The following is a 17,220-nucleotide window of genomic DNA, read 5'->3' on the forward strand; positions in this document are numbered from 1 at the left end:
GATCAGCAACATGCGGACTGTAGAATCATTACGGTCGTGTAAGACCAGCCTTAGGGTCCATTCACATGGAGGAAAATGGTGAGGAATTTGGTGTGGAATTCCAACGCTGAAAAAAAAGCCTCCCATTGACTTCAATGGGTTCCTTTTTCTGATAGCAAAAAAAGTCAATGGAAGGCTTTTTTTTCAGCGCTGAAATTCCACACCAAATTCCTCACCATTTTCCTCTGTGTGAATACACCCTTAAAATCTTTGAGGTCTATATAAGACAGAATAGAAGAAGCAGAATAGCACAGCAAGTTTGGCTATATCTGCAATTCTAAAAAATTCTGTCCATCACAAGCAAGTGGGACTGGACCCTTTCTTCTAAAGATAGGTGGAGACCCATAAAAGTGGCACTGGCATCTAAAAGACATCTATGTCATATACTGTAGATATCACATAAAATGTCTGAGATGGTAAAACCAGATAACCATTTTATCAAATAAATTAGTGACAGATTAATAGTAAGGTTATGTGCTCTCCTCTGGAGCACTGGCTTCCTCTCTGGTCCTCTGATACAGGTAATGTTTCTTGTATGAACGGAAGGTCAGATTAGTCAATAATAGTCTATACGAATCCGATCGACGCTATAATAGGCTTACACTGTGAGTAGGAGAGCTCAGTGCCTTGGTGGAGAGCACATAACTTCACAATAAAGTTGTTGTCATTTATTCACTAACACACATAGGCTCATTTTTAAATGGGGGGAAATTATTTTCCGGAGTGCTTCTTTAAACGTAGCTGTCTCCTCCTGTGTCAGTATCTGTACTGGAGATAAAAAGGCCAACAGAAAGTATCAGAAGTGTTACATGACAAATTTGCATTGGGTTTGGTGGGCATGAACCACATAAGGCACACTTTGGAGACTCTGGTTATAGTGGGTGTATTGCTTTCTCTTGTGCCTGGTAGATGGTTAGTCTGTAGGTCCTGGTGCAGACATAACAGACACTCTGTTTTGGCTACCTTGTTTTTTGTTTCTGGCTTCCAATTTTAACACACTATTGTTTGCTGTACATACTTTCGGATACGGTGCTCTCCTCGAAGGCAGGGTTATCAAATCCCTGGTCATCTGACCACAAGGGCAGCACAGTTGGTGTCACGTTTCGCTCCAGCAGTGCTGGTCCTGTTCCTGCTTTGTCTACATCTGGAGATACCGCCGCAGGATGGTCAATCACGCCAGGGCCATTTTCCCCTTCAATCTCTATTTGCAGCTTGCTGGCTCTTCTCTGGTCCAATACTTGTCTTCTGTGAGATGCTCCTGGACATCTACAAACATAAGATCACCTTTAGTAACCATTCAATCATATTTAGCAATCTGCATTCTGGGATTTGTTGCCTACAAGACAATCAAAAAGTGAATACGTATTGTGTTTCCTTGGACATGACGCTTTGACCTTCATTCCCTGGGATGCCCTCAGTACATTCCCTCTCCATTATGATTTTTGGTTTTACCACAAGAACAGAAGGCTTTGGGGTATGTTTTTATTACTACCAGTTTGTCTTTTCCATTTACCTATGGTAAATTCTTCAGTTCTGTGCTCGCTAACCGGAAGGTACTATTTCACTTGTGGAGACTACCAGCATGAGCATAGCAAAGCACCCTGGGAAAGAAAGTATGCTGATTAGCTTCCAGGAGGAAGAAAGCAGTCTCTCTAGTGCCACCTACTGGCGGTTTATCAACTAGCAAACCTACAACCTGATCTCTACTGATAAGGAGTAAGAACTCTCATCTGTGTACAGACGTTCTATTATCATTCTGGAGAAGACCCCGGTTTGGCTAATATCCTTACAGGGTTTTCCAGGACTTATATTTATGCCTTATCCTTAGGATCGGTCATAATCAATACATGATCGACATGGATCTGACACCCAGGACCCCTGCTGATCAGCTGTTTGAAACAGCTAGAGCACTCATAAATTCTGTATCCTCTTAATTGTGCCATTGACAAAATGTTTATTGGTCACATGGTACATAAGCAGCTCAGTCCCATTCAACTGAAGACATCTGAGTTGCAAATTATGCAAATATTATGATATGTACGGTGCTCAATGCAGCCTCTTTATCCAGTGGGGTCCCATCAATCACATACTGAAGACCGATCCTAAGGAACTATTTCTGAGACTTATAACATTATTCATGTTGCAAGGCCTGTTAAAGGATTGGACCCTGACCTATGAGTTAGCTATCTCCAAAGGATGGCACTAGTGAGTCAGGTTAATTCTTCCTGAAAGAGTTCAAATATGGGACCAACCAGGACTGGGGCCCTTCTCCTTCCTCAAGGGCCACATAGCAGTCACATGGTCTGTCTCTATGTTATGTCCTCCCTTATATAGTCCTATAAAGATGCACATACTTCCGAATTGTTAAAGAACTCCTTCTGCAGGCAAATAGAAAGAACAGAATAGAAGAATATACCAATAATTACAAATCTTCCAGACAAATAAGAAATAGCTTCAGGAAGCCGTAGACTTGAGGACAATGAGATGGAAAGTGCGCACTTTAAGTAGATTTATCTAATTTTCTGCTTTGTCAAAATCTATATTCTGACTCTGCGCTCTGTACACATCAATCCTCAGATAATCCGCACCTTCTCCTATCCTGCGGATATACTAGAAAATGAGCAAGCACAGCTTACACAGATCTCCAGATATGACCTGTAACCTTTCTTTCATACAAATCCTGCAGATTTCCCCCGCATAAGCCTACAATGCTTCTTTCAGAATTCTTAATAGGGAGCTAAGTTATATTAAACACATGTCTGTAGAATAAAAGGGAATATTGTAGCATTGGTATGAAGGGCGCAAGCTCCCTGACCCCAAGAGCTCATATCGTATAATTACAGGTACATCACTGTCAACTCTGAGGTCGGCAGAGGCTTCGGAATCCTTGGCTTACATGTCAAAGAGGAGACAGAATTTTCTAGGTGAATCACCAGGAGGAGAAACAACCAGGTATATGAAGCTGTGTAGGGATGGGGCTTCAAAATGAAGAAGACAGCCAGCGAAAAGATACGTAAGATAAGATAAGATATGTAAGGGTGAGTTTACGTGTGTGGCCGCATATCCATGCTCGGGCCAGAAAAACGGGAAAATGGTCGGTGTTTTGATGATCAATGAATTCGGAGGGAGTCTGGACCCCATCATTGATTGTAATGGGATCAGTTAGGTGCCCATTACTTTTTTACAGACATCACCATGCAAAATGGCGTGATTGCAGCATTTTTTTTTGGCTGGGATTTCCAGAGACACTGACGCTAATGTGAAGGTAGTGTAAGCAGGGGCTTAATTTGAGGGGTAGAGGGAGGTGCAGTAGCACTGGGGCTCAGGAGCCTTAGGGGGCCCGTAAGCACTGGCATCAGTATTGAGATTGCAGCTTCCATCTGGCCCATAAGCCAAGGAGACCCACAGATTACCCCTAACCACACTAAGGTGGATTCAACTCCTTAGTGCCCGTAACCATCACTATCAAGAATTCTCTGTAGGGATGAGGTAGGGGGCCCCGGACAAAAGATTGCACCAGGGGCCACAAGACTTTAAATACGCCACTAAGTGTAAGCATGTAAAGACAACCATCCAAATGGAGACTATAGACTGTAACAAAGTATCCACAAAAACTCTTAACTCAAAGGGGTCTTATATGACTTTCAATAGTCTCTGGGGATCCCTAAGGATTGATTAACAAAGGAAGGGGCTGTGTTGCTAGTCCTTTGTTTCCCCAGGCACAGCGCTGTACGTACTAGTATGGTTGTGGCTGATGATCATTATTATTATTATTATTATTATTGTTTATTTATATAGCACCATTAATTCCATGGTGCTTTACATTTGGGGGTTACATACAATACACAAAGTATACAGGTACATATCATACTAACAGTGATCGGCTGGCACAGTGAGAGGTAGAGGGCCCTGCCCGCGAGGGCTTACAATCTATGAGGGAAGGGGGGTGCAGCTCTGTCCTGCTTACTTTAATAAGATGAGCTGCAATACCAGACACAGCCACACCAGTGAGTGGCACCATACCTGAAGTTATCTAAATAGGGTCTTAGTTTGTGAAAGTTCAGCTTTCCAGGCTAGGTACACTCTTGTATGGAGGAAGAGAAAATATATTTTGTTTTGTTCTCATAATTTTGGGTCTGAAAGTGTTTGTTTTTTTTACATTTTAGAAGAGCAATAGTTATAGGGGGTGCAGAGGTAGAAGTGGCACCCTATGTCTGGTGTGTCAGGGGGCCTAAAACTCCACTGCCACATAATACAATACTAGCGGTGAGACTTGCTATTTCGCAGTGGGGTACACCTCATGTTTTTGTCTCTGAAGTCTGTTACCCATGGGGCGCCGTCATAACCTAGAACTGCCATCATATATGACATGACAATAAGTGGATAAGCATAAGAGACACCACAGCCAAGTGGTGGTTGAGGCTGAGTGACATGTAGAGTCACATAGTCCTCCAGTCACTGCCAAGCTAAGAGGTAAGATTGGGATGTGCAGATGTCAGAGACTGATATCGGGGGTATATTGGCATATGGGGCCCCACTTTTAATTTTGTCTAAAACCAGCCCTGTCAACCACTTTGTTCTTATAGCGATAAGCAGTCACCAGATATATCCATACTTATACTCCACTGTCCCTGTTGAGTATCCAAGAGCGCTTGGTTGACCGGCTCATGCAAATGTGTATGGAGGAGTGGGAGATATAGCCACAGGCTAGGTCAGTATTATACGCCATGCTCCCTGGGGAAACCAAAATATGCAAATTAGCTCTGAAAAGGTTTGTCCAAACTGAAGAACCCCTTATAGCGGAATTATTTACAAACTCAGCCGCTGACACCCTTGTAAAGCTGTATATTTTTCCATAAAAATTGCATTTAACTCAGTGTTCGGCCCATTTACGAAGCGTTCCCTGAGAACGCTACTGATTCAGAATTTGTAAACAGATTCATCTCTCTCAACCACTGAACCATGATCTTATTTGCGGCCCCATTTTGGAGCCGGAGGAAGAGCTCTAGCCCTCTGTATGAAGCACAAGGTTTGTGGCTGCTGAATACGCTGTAATAATTACCGCCCTACCAATTAGGCTGATAATCCCGACCCCTGCGCTGGCACTGAACCATCATTACGCAATCCTGAAATAAACTGCTACATTGTCCCCTGTTATGTAAGCCCACAATCTAATGTTTTCTTGTGTTGGAGGGATTAGATGATTTACTTCACTTCAATCACATTCTAGACAGGGAATGTTCTTCTCATTAGATTGTAATCTGGATATGAACTTTAATTCATACACAGGTCACACCTGTTAGCCAAGAATTTCTTAAAATAGGGTATATGGGGATAGTGCACCAGGATATATTCACATCATGCTTTATTTTTTGTTAAAAAAAATTCTGCAAGAATCCTATCCATACATCTGTGCCGTATAGGGATTTTTGCAAGCATATGACTATGTCTGCAACAAATCTGATGCTTGATATACACAACACATCATTACATGTAATCTCAATCTAAAGGGATTTTCCAGCTATTGATTCTTTCTGATACTGATCACCGAACTTGATGCTATCGGATCGGTGAGGGTCTTACACCTTAATCCTGGACCTATCAGCTGTTCCAAGCAGCTTCCTATCCATCAGAACCCATACAGGGGATGGAGCCAGAAGCCAAAGGCTCTGTCCACTTTGTAATGATCGTGTCAAAGTACTGAAGCTCAAGTGAATAGAAGCAGAATTGCCGAAATCCAGCACAGCTGATATACAGTGGAAACAACCTTCTGCTTCCAGCTCCTTCCCTTATATAGTTTCAGGTGTCGGAACTGCCTGGAACAGCAGATCGGTCTGGGTGTCAGACCTCACCGATCTGATACTGATGACCTATCCTCAGTATCAAAAATGTATCACAGACAGAAAACCCCTTTAGGCCCCTATAGGGCAGCTGGAGGGGAACATTAAACAGTGGAAGTAGTTGGAAAGGTACATTCAACTGGGGGCAACTAGAGGCAGACATGTCCCCCTCCAGCTATCCCCTAACATTTAATTTCCTCCTCCAGTTGCCTCCAGTTTAATGCCACCCTCCATCTGCCTCCCCAGTTTAATGTCCACTCCTCGATCTGTCCACAGTTTAATGTCCCACCTCCATCTGTTCCCATTTTAATGTCCCCTTCCATCTGCCACCAATTTAATGTTCACCCTCCATCTGCCCCCAGTTTAATGTTCCCTTCCATCTGCCACCAATTTAATGTTCACCCTCCAACTGTCCCCAGTTTAATGTTCCCTTCATCTGCCAAAAGCTTAATGCCCACTTTCATCTGTCCTCCCTTCAACTGTCACCAGCTTAATGTCCCCTTCATCTGCCCCAGTTATTTGCCCCCCTACATTTACTACCAGTTTAATGCCCCCCTTAATCTGCCACCAGCTTAATGTTTCCCTTTATCTGCCACCAATTTAATGTCCCCTTCATCTGCCCCAGTTTGATTGCCCCCTTACATCTACTACCAGTTTAATGTCCCCCTTAATCTGCCACCAGCTTAATTTCCCCTTTTATCTGTCCCCAGTTTAATTGTCCACAGTTTAATTGCCCCTTCATCTGCCTTCAATTTAATTGTCCACTACATCTGCCCCCAGTTCCCCCCTCTTGCTCACACTTGCTGTCTCTTCTCTCCTCTTTACCTTCCATCAGTCTCTGTTCCCAGCAGCTAACTTTCTCTGTGTAACACCGCACTGTCCTGTATTATCCACAATAGCTCCACCCGCACAATAGTCTGATTACATGGTCATGACGTCTTCCAAGGTCCTTTAACTCACTAGGAGTTAGCATCTACCATTTAGCCTTTACCCTAGCCTGACATAAGAGGTGGTGGATGGGGCAAAGATTTACAGCAAAATACTTCAGGGGCATAGTGGGACAAACCGTAAGCTATCCGGGATGGCGGGACAGCAGTGTAAAATCGGGACTGTCCTGCAGGATCCAGGACAGTTGGGAGCTATGTAACCTTAGCTTAGGCCATTAGTGTATGGGATGGTTCTGACCTCTGTGATCCCTGCGATTCAGCTCTAGGAAAGGTCTGCAATGCCTGCTGGAGCACAATAACCCCTCCTTATACTGATCAGCAAGGACTTGGGATTCACTGATTGGTGGCCTGTCCTAAGGAGAACCCCTGTAGTGGCATAGTTCTGTGATTCACTGCATTGCCATTGAAGGAGTTAAATCTTCTATATTTTTGCATTAAAAATCTCTCCAAACTAATAGGTAATAGGCAGTAATGCCTGAACTGTAATAAAATCTGGCAATCTGGTTTCTGATCTCATGGAGTGCATTGCAGAAGCAGCGATGGGGGGAGTAGAAGATGCGACATAGTCATATAATTGCCTACTCTGCTCTTTACAATAACTTTCTCTGGGATTTGTAGTCATTAGAAGACGATTTAAGCAACCTGTAACAAGGCGCTATTCATAATAGGAATATAATAATAAGTACCTGGGGAATCCTGTCATTCCGTGACTACACTGAAGATCAAAATCTACAAGCTGTAAGCAGCCAAGAGCGTGCAGACGGCAGCGAGCGGCGAATAGTCCCGTGTGCTATAAAACAATGACCTCTACGTCTGCCCTGGATCATTTTGTGCATTAGTACGGAGACCGTGTCATTACGTCAGCTCCATTACAAAGGCCATACTCTAAATATATTGATAGGACGTATTTAGGAAGTGCTGTCTCTCAGCCCAGTACTGCTAGCGGCGGTGAATCTTCTTGCTATTCGCATACAGAACACTGCTAGCGCTGCTACATGGAGTTGCTGACAGTACAGAATACTGTGCGGATACCTACGTTATATGCTGCTGGTTATATACACAAATAGACTCATCGGGATAATAGTATCAAGACTCAAATATCTTTCAGGGTGACCTACTCTCCAAAAGTCTCTTCTGGGAGCGAGACATTAATCAGAGATGTTTTATGCCTAATATAAATCTATGGACAGGCCTTGCTATCTTGGTCAAGATTATGAAGTCAATATCCAGAAGAAAGCTAAATACATTTGACTTGATATTGGATCTCCACCCATAAAATATCAGGCTGTCCATACATGTTAGGATGTTCTCAGTTGAAGACCATTTCGCTGACTGCTATCCCTCTTATGCACATGCATGCTCTGCCAAGACACGTCTGACAAAGGTAATGCCCCAAGATCAATAGGATCACACATACTGGAAATACAACATGTCCCGGCCTTCTATCCCCTGATATTTGCTGCCTTGGTAGAATCAGGGCACATTATATATTTTGTGGCCGACAGTCCGGGCCACAAAATATGGTGCAGGTCTTATTCCTGTCCGATTTTGCGGCCCTGCTTCGGCGGCTCCCATTCATTGAATGAGAGCTGGTGCACAGACGGCACATACATGACATCCATGTGTTTCCCATGTGCCTCCCGTGCCGTTCAATCACGGCAGCTGGTTATCACATGGTTTTGTGCAGCCGGCTTTATACTGAGACCCAAAGTCCTCCTCGCAGATGTGATATAAGAATGCATTAGATTAAAGTCAGTTTTAGGCTGAGGCCCCACGTTGCAGAAACACAGCTTTATTCATACCTCCCAACCGTCCCGATTTCCACGGGACATTCACGATTTCGGTGACGTGTCCCGCGGTCCTGGTTGGAGGGAGGTATGTCCCGATTTCAACTCAGATCTGCGTCTGGAGGACAGAGATGGGGGGACATGAATCTGGGGGCAGAGATGTGGGGACATGAATCTGGGGGAAGAGATGTGGGGACATGAATCTGGGGGAAGAGATGGAGGGGACATGAATCTGGGGGCAGAGATGGGGGACATGAATCTGGGGGCAGAGATGGTGGGGCATTAATCTGGGGGCAGAGATGGAGGGGACATGAATCTGGGGGCAGAGATGTGGGGACATGAATCTGGGGGCAGAGATGGAGGGGACATGAATCTGGGGGCAGAGATGGAGGGGACATGAATCTGGGGGCAGAGATGGAGGGGACATGAATCTGGGGGCAGAGATGGAGGGGACATGAATCTGGGGGCAGAGATGGGGGGACATGAATCTGGGGGAAGAGATGGGGGGACATGAATCTGGGGGCAGAGATGGAGGGGACATGAATCTGGGGCAGAGATGGAGGGGACATGAATCTGGGGGCAGAGATGGGGGGACATGAAACTGGGGGCAGATGAAGGGTGTATATAAAACTGGGGGAGAGATAGAGGGGGGACATATAATTTACGGGTGACTGTAGAAGTATAATACTGTGTGGGGGCACATGAAAAATGAATGAGAATGGGCGGAGTCAACATAAAAGTGGGTGGAGCTAAATTACACGCGACGCACATTTTGTCCCTCTTTCAGTTCTTCAAAAGTTGGGAGGTATGGCCTTATTTGTTGCAGATTTTGCTGCGGTTTTTTGAGCCAAAGCCAAAAATGTCTATATAAGGAATGGGAAATATATAGGAAGTTCTTATACTTCTCCCTTCTGCTCAATACACTCCTGGCTTTGGCTCAAAAAACTCAACAAAATGTGCAACAAAAAAAGCTGCGTTTCCGCAACGTGGGGCCTCAGCCGTACCTTTGTTTTGAAGGCTACAGACATCATCACTGTGCTAGTATGTAGGAAAATAGGGAAAAACAGTGATGGATGATGAAACTGGAAAGTTGTAGTCATTCTTTGGTTTAGCACTTCTTCTGTATCATCTTCCAATAATAACCATTAAGCTGTACGCCTGCGAGCAAAAATAATAAACTGCAGGGCGAAAAATCTGAGCAAGGAAAGGTAAGGAGAGCGAGGAAAGAACGCAGGAAATGTGTGACTGGTGGTCAGCCGTAACCACATCATAGGAACTTGGCATCTGGTCATTCTCTGCATTCCATGTCATGACTTTTCCAAACCCAAAATTACTTTGAGAGGGAAAGGAAAAGGGTTTTAAAGCGGTCGGTCAATTCAATATACTGCTGTATATAAGGCACACGTCCATTCAAAGATATAGCGCCTTGTGGCTAATGGTGGCGATCAATGTGTCCGATGTATTCAGGAGAGGATATTCTACCACTGTCTCCCCGCACATGGGATAACCTGGTATTGAGAAATGAGTTTTGTGCCTTATCAGAGCGGTAACATCTGTATATAGATGAAAAGGAATGAAATGAAAGGGAAGGAACAGAACGATACCAAATATAACAGAACTGATAACCCCGCGTATCCCAGTCCACATTTTCCGACTTCTATTCATTCTGAATTGTATCTATGTAATGAGAATATTTTCTCCTGAGATCTCCCTTCTTGGGGTCTGTTCACAAATGCTGGATTTGTTGCAAATTTTATGGTTGAATATATGAAACCCCATTAAATAGAAAAATAAAAAATCTCCCCCTATTTGGAATATAATAAAATATAATGTAATAAAATTCTGCTTTGAAATAACAGTATCTCTGCATTTCACCGTTCCTCTGTTATTCCTCCTAGAAAGATCTTAAGAAATTGACACTTGGAGGTTACAAGAAGAGAACGTGTCTTATCAATACTGACTTTAAGGGAACACCCCACTGACAAGGAAATTGGCCACGCCCGGTTGTCAATTTATTTATGAATTTCTAGAAGGAATAACAGAGGAACGTTGTAATGCAGGGCTAAGAAAAGATGCTTCAGAATTAATTTGAAGGAAATACAAACATTTATATGGGTGCTGTAGCATCTGCACTGCTCACCAGACACAGCGCCATATATTGTAGGTGGCTATGTTTGGTACTGCAGCTCAGCCCCATTCACTTGAATGGGACATAGCTGTATACAGGCCATGTGGCAAATGAACATGATGCCACTGGCCTGTGAACTGGAAGTGGAACTTGCTGGAACGCTGCTACCATTTCAGTCAGCTGATCTGTAGAGGTCCTGGGGTCCAGATACTCTATTCTAAGGACCTATGATGTACCCTAATAGTCTCAGAAAATATGAATGGGATAAAATCGCAATACCTGCATATAAAGTATGCTGTTCTGAGTATGAAACAGCCCACAACACTTAAGAGGCTGCTTGCATGACCCTTCAAACAGCTGATCGGGAGGGGTGTCGAGAGCCAATGTAAAACTAAGGATAGGCCATCAAATGTAAAGGGGTGGATAAGCCCTCTAAACATGAACACAATCAGCTACATATTGTCATGGTCCAGAATTGGGTTAATATGTAAATTTAGCTACTAGAATTGAGAAGCCCAATAATAACGGTCTCACCTGTTTTTGAGATGCGCCTCCACGTCACAGCGCTGCATGGTGTCCTTGCAGGCATTGGAAAACGGACATGAGACCACAAGCTTGTCCAGCAGTTTGTGCACCAGGATACTGGATTTCTTGCACAGTTTAAAGTGCAAACGCTTTCGGTCCAGCGGGCAAAAGTCTTTCTCCTGTAAGAAGTTTCTGAGGCACTTGTAGCAGAACGTGTGGCCACATGGGGTATCCAGCGGCTGTAGCAATGGTTGAAGGCAAATGTGGCATACCAGGTCATCGTCCACTTCATTCAGGTAATTGTACAGGTGGTTCTCCCTGGTCCAGTGCTGCTGACCACACTCAAAGCACAAGGGATTCAATGAGGCGTCATCCTCTACCACCACCAGCTCTTCCGTCGCTGTACCCATTGTGACAAGTCCAAAGCACCTCAACAACTAGGCTTCCTCGCAGTCCTCAGCGATCCATGTAGGGAGTGAACATTGCCATCATGTCCTCCTAAAAATACATGAAATTAAACGGTCATTTCAGAACAGGGTATTGCCAATGGAAATAAAACAGGAACAGACCATGGTGTTCCAGGATGGACTGGCTGAAGGTCAGCTTGGAGTATAATATGACAATGAACTGGTCGACGACTAGAAACATCAGCTCGTATCCACACGCAGCACAAGCAGATGTTTTTAAGTCTCCTACGTCATAGTAAACCAGCGGCAGTAGGGAAAGTGGCTTAGTCACATATTCACAGAACAATCTGTTAGTAAGACATCTGCCTGTCCTCGGATCCCCTGGGCGCTCATCGCTATTATTTTATTTAATATTACAAAAGGATTGTGATCATATCAATTTTTTGACTATGTTGGCATACATGTGTACAGATCAGAAATGCACCAATATACATAGAAGGCACCACCGGACATGGTGACCCTGCTCTCTGCTCTTATGGCTGCTGTAACACTACACAGACTTCTACTTCTCTATAGGATCACAGCAGGACCCAAAAAGTTGTGGGAGAACCAGCGCTAGATCCATAGTCATGTTCTACAACAGGATGGGGGTAAACACTAGAACCAACTCTCTTGAGATGGGGGATAATCGATGGTACGGGAAGATGTATTACACAATGACTCCTTAGAGGCAGAACTGAGGGCGCCCAAGAGTTGGATCACATGAGAAGATGTTAGTTACCCTCCTGTGGTGCGGCCCACTGATGTCAGGTATTACCTAGGGTGGGAGATGTCGCCGGTGTACTCTCCATTTTGCCCTGGGGCCATGTTCATGTGACTGTTAAGATTGTGTAGTCACATGATTCTCAAGGCTTCTGGGAACATGGCCCCGACACGAGAAGGAAAGGGCACAGTTGGTGCACAACGGAGCACCAGGACAGGTGAGTATTTTTTTTTTTTTTTTTCATTTTACAACTCTTCGGCCCATCCCATGGCTTGATGTATTTCCTAGACAACCCTTATAAGGGCCATTTTGTAGCAGGCAAGAGTAAATGGTCAGGTTGCCACTGGAAGGTTGCTTGGAACATCTAATGAGGAGAGCCATACAGTCAGCTTGTGGAAAGAAGTAGGACACCTCAGATGAGATGTCAACTTCTGAACTGACCCATCCCAGTGACCACCTTGTGAGTGGAAACCCAGGATCTGTGGTGATGGTCGGTACTTCCCCTGACAGTGAAGCAGATTGTTCAATGCAACAACTCTGGGGCCTGGACAAGTTACACTACCATCCCACTTTGTGGGTTTACCCCATCTTCAGCTGCAGCAATAAAAGCACTGGGGCCATATTGAGCTCCATATTGCCACTGTATGAGGGATTACTTCAAGTCATCCTATGGGTTTGGCCCTCAATTTTGTGAACCTGACTGTGAAAGATTCCCAAATTACATTGGAGAGCTGGGTGAGGGGAGAACTGTCTACTGGGTGGCTCCACTCTGACGTCTCCTCATCTGACTCTGCTTCATCCCTAAAGCTCGAGGTTCAATTTTTTAATTTATTTTTTATATGGATAGAATTTACACAATTCTATGAAAAGTCACATTTTTTGGTATATACCATTTTTCACAAAAATATGTGATTTTTTTTTTCGGAATGCTGCTTAAGCTCATGCCGTAATAGTGGGATGGGGATGGTCCGGACCTGGACCTCTTCGGTCACCATATTTATTATAATTTACACCAGAAAATTGGTATATATTGTACCCTAAATGTCTTCGCACTCGTAGCTGGTATAGATAGCATTGTGGTGCACCAGGAGAATACGCCTACGTCGCGGGGGATGGTATTCACTTCCTAAATAACATCCCTGCAATGTCATAAAGCAAAACACCAATTTTGAGGCCAAAATTTGCTGAAGTAGTGAGTACAGATTTCAGGACATTCCCACAGCAGAACTTTCAGCTGTATGTGAACACGGCCTTAGAGATCTCATTAGGTTTTTTGTAAAAAAACACAACTGTATTCTTGGAGAAAACATAATTCTGGCCATCTTCCACGCAAGCTGGCACCACAGACAAACTAAAACTGGCTATGGATATCTCAGCATATAATTCCAGACAATGGCGCTATAATTATACGACGGCATTGTTACATTCCAACTCCTTCTTCAACCATCTTGGCTCTGCTACCGGGGCTTCCAGAAATGCTGAGACACTGACATAGTAGCGGAGAGGGGGCCTGGACGGTAGGAGAAGGCAAAGGAATGTAGCTCTGTATAACACTGTTCTTACGTAAGACTGTCGGAGTCTGTGGAAAGCTGCGAGCGGTAATATTAGCTGCAATGGAAACCCAACACCTAAGATGACGTAGAAACATCTCAAGGAATATTAGATAACTTCACACAAGAGCAGAATTCAGAGACGACAGGGATTTATATGGTCACCAGCGAAGGTGTAGGTATCATAGACATAGCACGTATCTGTTATGGGACCTTGTGGCCCGGACCCCTAAAATAATGGGTCGTGAGTATACGTAAAGCAATACCGCCAACGCCTACAACTAATGGTCGCAGGAATAGAAAGGGGGATTCCAGGATTTTTACATATATGGCCTATTCTTTGTCCAATATAGGATAGATGGGGAACAGACACCTGGTAGACCCCAGCAATCAGGTGGAGGACATGGCACAGCTCGATACTACTCACTTAAAGGGGTTGCCCAGGTTCAGACATGAATTCATGAATTTAATAGATGACGACATATTGGTTTCAGAAAAACTTCTCTTCCTCATGAAATAAGATTGCTGGAGTATCTTTTCTTAGTGTGCTGGCCTTCTGTTATTCCGCTTGGAAATTCATTAATAAATTGACAGTGTCAATGGAGTGTGTCCCTATAATGTGACAATGTTAAAGGGGTTTTCTGGGACTTTTCAACTAATAACCTATCCTTGGGATAGCAGATGAATTGAAGATCCATGCGGATCCAACACTCAGGACCTCTATGTATCACCTATTTGAAGTGACATGGCGCTCCCTGAGCATAGTTTCTGCTTCACAAGACATGTGACATCACGTTCATTGGTCACTTGGTTTGATCGCAGCTCAGTCCCATTCAAGTGAACAGGCTAACTAGCAATACCAAGCACAACCACTATACAAATGCATGGCGCTGTGCTTGGCAACTACAGCAGAGGCTGCAACTATCCTATCCTATTAATATTATAAATGTGGAGGTTTGTGTGTTTGGATGTTTGTGTGTTTGTTACCCAATCACGCAAAAACGGCTGAGCAGATTTGGATGACATTTGCCACATAGTTTGTAACCTGACATGGCTTCACGACTGTTATGAATTTATGTTCACATACTATATTAAACTGCTCTTGGCAGCAGCTTATCTCAGGTCCCAGGTCTGTTATCTCTCTATGCAAACACACAGATAACCCTCAGTCCATTGTGTACCTGCATTTGCCTATTATCTGATCTGCTCCAGGCAGTGCTGACAGACTGGATGGGAAAACACCTTTAATCCAAATTGGCAGTTGCTACTTTTAAACATACCAGGAAAAAGAAAATCTACAGTAATTTGTCGCAAAATTCTAAAACAATGAGAGCTATGAAGGTAGCCAGAAGTCACAGAGTTCTCCTCAAGCGGAGCTGAGGGGATCATTGGCACCAGCAACATTACATGCCGTCCCAGCTAGCTGCTGAGATGCCAGAACAATCACGGACACAGCACATGCAATGAGTTCAATGGCCGGCCAGCTTGACAGCTGCCAAAACACTGGAGCAGGCGGATCATAAATGCCAACAACACGCTCATTATATGGTGTCCCAGCAAGCTGTTGAGATGCCGGAACAATTACAGGCACAGCGTGAAGAACAAGTTCAGCAGCAGGACAGCTTAAGAGCTGCCGAAACAGGCAAACCATCGACGGCAGCAATTTTCTGAATATAGGCAGATCATTGACGTCAACAACACGCAGACAAAGTCACGGGCATAGGCTAGTCACCCATAAGTTGTAGCCTCTTCAATTGGCTTGGGCCAGGTTTTGGATTGTCACCTACCTAAAAATTAACATCATGGAGAGGGAAAACGAATTTTCTTTTTTTTAATAACCCAAGTTAAAAAACAAAATGCTATAGCTTTCAAAACCACATGTATGAAAAAACCCGAAAATATGTGCGAAATGGTTCACTGCCTCCATCCTCTCATTCTTCAATTAATGCCCCCCCCCACACACACACACACACTGATTCCAACACTTTTGAAATTTTTTCTCTAGCCCCCAGCATTCATGAGCTTTAGGTGTTGTACATTTAAGCACCCAATATGCTAATTATGCTCTCTACTGCCAAGTGGGCGGTCCTGGGATGATGCTAACAAACAGGGACACGCCTACCTGACAGTATAGAATCTAACTTGCATATTGGGTGCTGAAACTAATAGCACTGATTGCTGACAAATGATAAGAGCTAGAGAAAAAAATTCCATAATTAGTAGAGCGCCACCTACTGAAGGATGCAAAGTTGGATTTGGTGGAGGTGGTGACAGGTCCCCTTTACAGTAAATGAATCCATTAAGGTATACATTTGAATGCAGTTTTCGGCAATAAAACATACACCCCCATTGAAAACGAGATATAAATAAAGTGCATTTCCAGGAGGAATAACAGAGGATCCTTATAACGCAAAACAGACGTGTCAGGGGAGTCGATGGGTACGAATTCACTCGGTATCCTAAGATTAAGACGATCTACCAAGGCTGCATAATACAACTTACAACTTCCTTTTCTCCACAGCAACCAGAATACTAATAGATTTTACCTCCCCCCCCCCCCCAAGACGCTTTACAAGATACAAATGACACACAAGTGTTAGTGACTTCAGCCTGTTAATCACACTTTCTGCGCTACTCGAAGTCTCGCTGAATCCCATTGAATGTGACGTTATAAATGTGGACCCAAACAAACGCCAACGATTCTGCCGTGAAAATTGATCTGTTTATTTGCATTTTTAGGACGCGCATCAATCCCGGCCGAGGATATGTTAATGTTAGTATTTATTTTGCTGCAAAGCAGACAACGGGCGGTCAGCGGCGCGGAGTCGCTGCAGTGCGGGTGGAAATGATGTTACTCGCCTCTATGGAAAATTCATTGGAAAGTGAAGAAATCTACTTAGCAGATGTCAGCTAGTCATAATACGTTACGGGGACGTGTAATTATATCGCCATATTGTTACATTGTACAAGACATCTCCAGGGTGCAAAGCAACTCACATGTACGTGTTACACAAATCTATACTTGTGAAAGGAGAATTAAATTGAACCCACACGTAAGACGTCCTGCCACGATTCCTCATCATTACCCTCACGCTCTCGATACCTCGCCTCCTCACTTACACCTCCCCCTCCCCCCTGTTTTCATTGTCACCTACTGAGGCACTAGTATTTTCGCAGCTAGTAGTTACAACAAGAAACTGGTGATACTAATACATATGGAGAGGCATAGAGAGA

The 17,220-nt window shown here is 44.0% G+C and overlaps 1 protein-coding gene across 2 annotated transcripts in view; it reads right to left on the reverse strand.

Annotated features, from left to right (window-relative positions):
• Positions 1-17,220, reverse strand: part of LNX2 (ligand of numb-protein X 2) — a 103,614-nt gene that overhangs the window by 28,424 nt on the left and 57,970 nt on the right. For both annotated transcript variants that reach the window (XM_075265957.1, XM_075265958.1), the window contains exons 2-3: positions 11,276-11,764; positions 1,058-1,305 (exon numbers count right to left, since the gene is read on the reverse strand). In XM_075265957.1, the coding sequence (XP_075122058.1) occupies positions 1,058-1,305; positions 11,276-11,676 (649 nt within the window). In that variant the 5' untranslated portion in view covers positions 11,677-11,764. The remainder of the gene's footprint in view (positions 1-1,057; positions 1,306-11,275; positions 11,765-17,220) is intronic.

This window comes from Leptodactylus fuscus, chromosome 2 (genome assembly GCF_031893055.1).
Source record: "Leptodactylus fuscus isolate aLepFus1 chromosome 2, aLepFus1.hap2, whole genome shotgun sequence".
NCBI lineage: Eukaryota > Metazoa > Chordata > Amphibia > Anura > Leptodactylidae > Leptodactylus > Leptodactylus fuscus.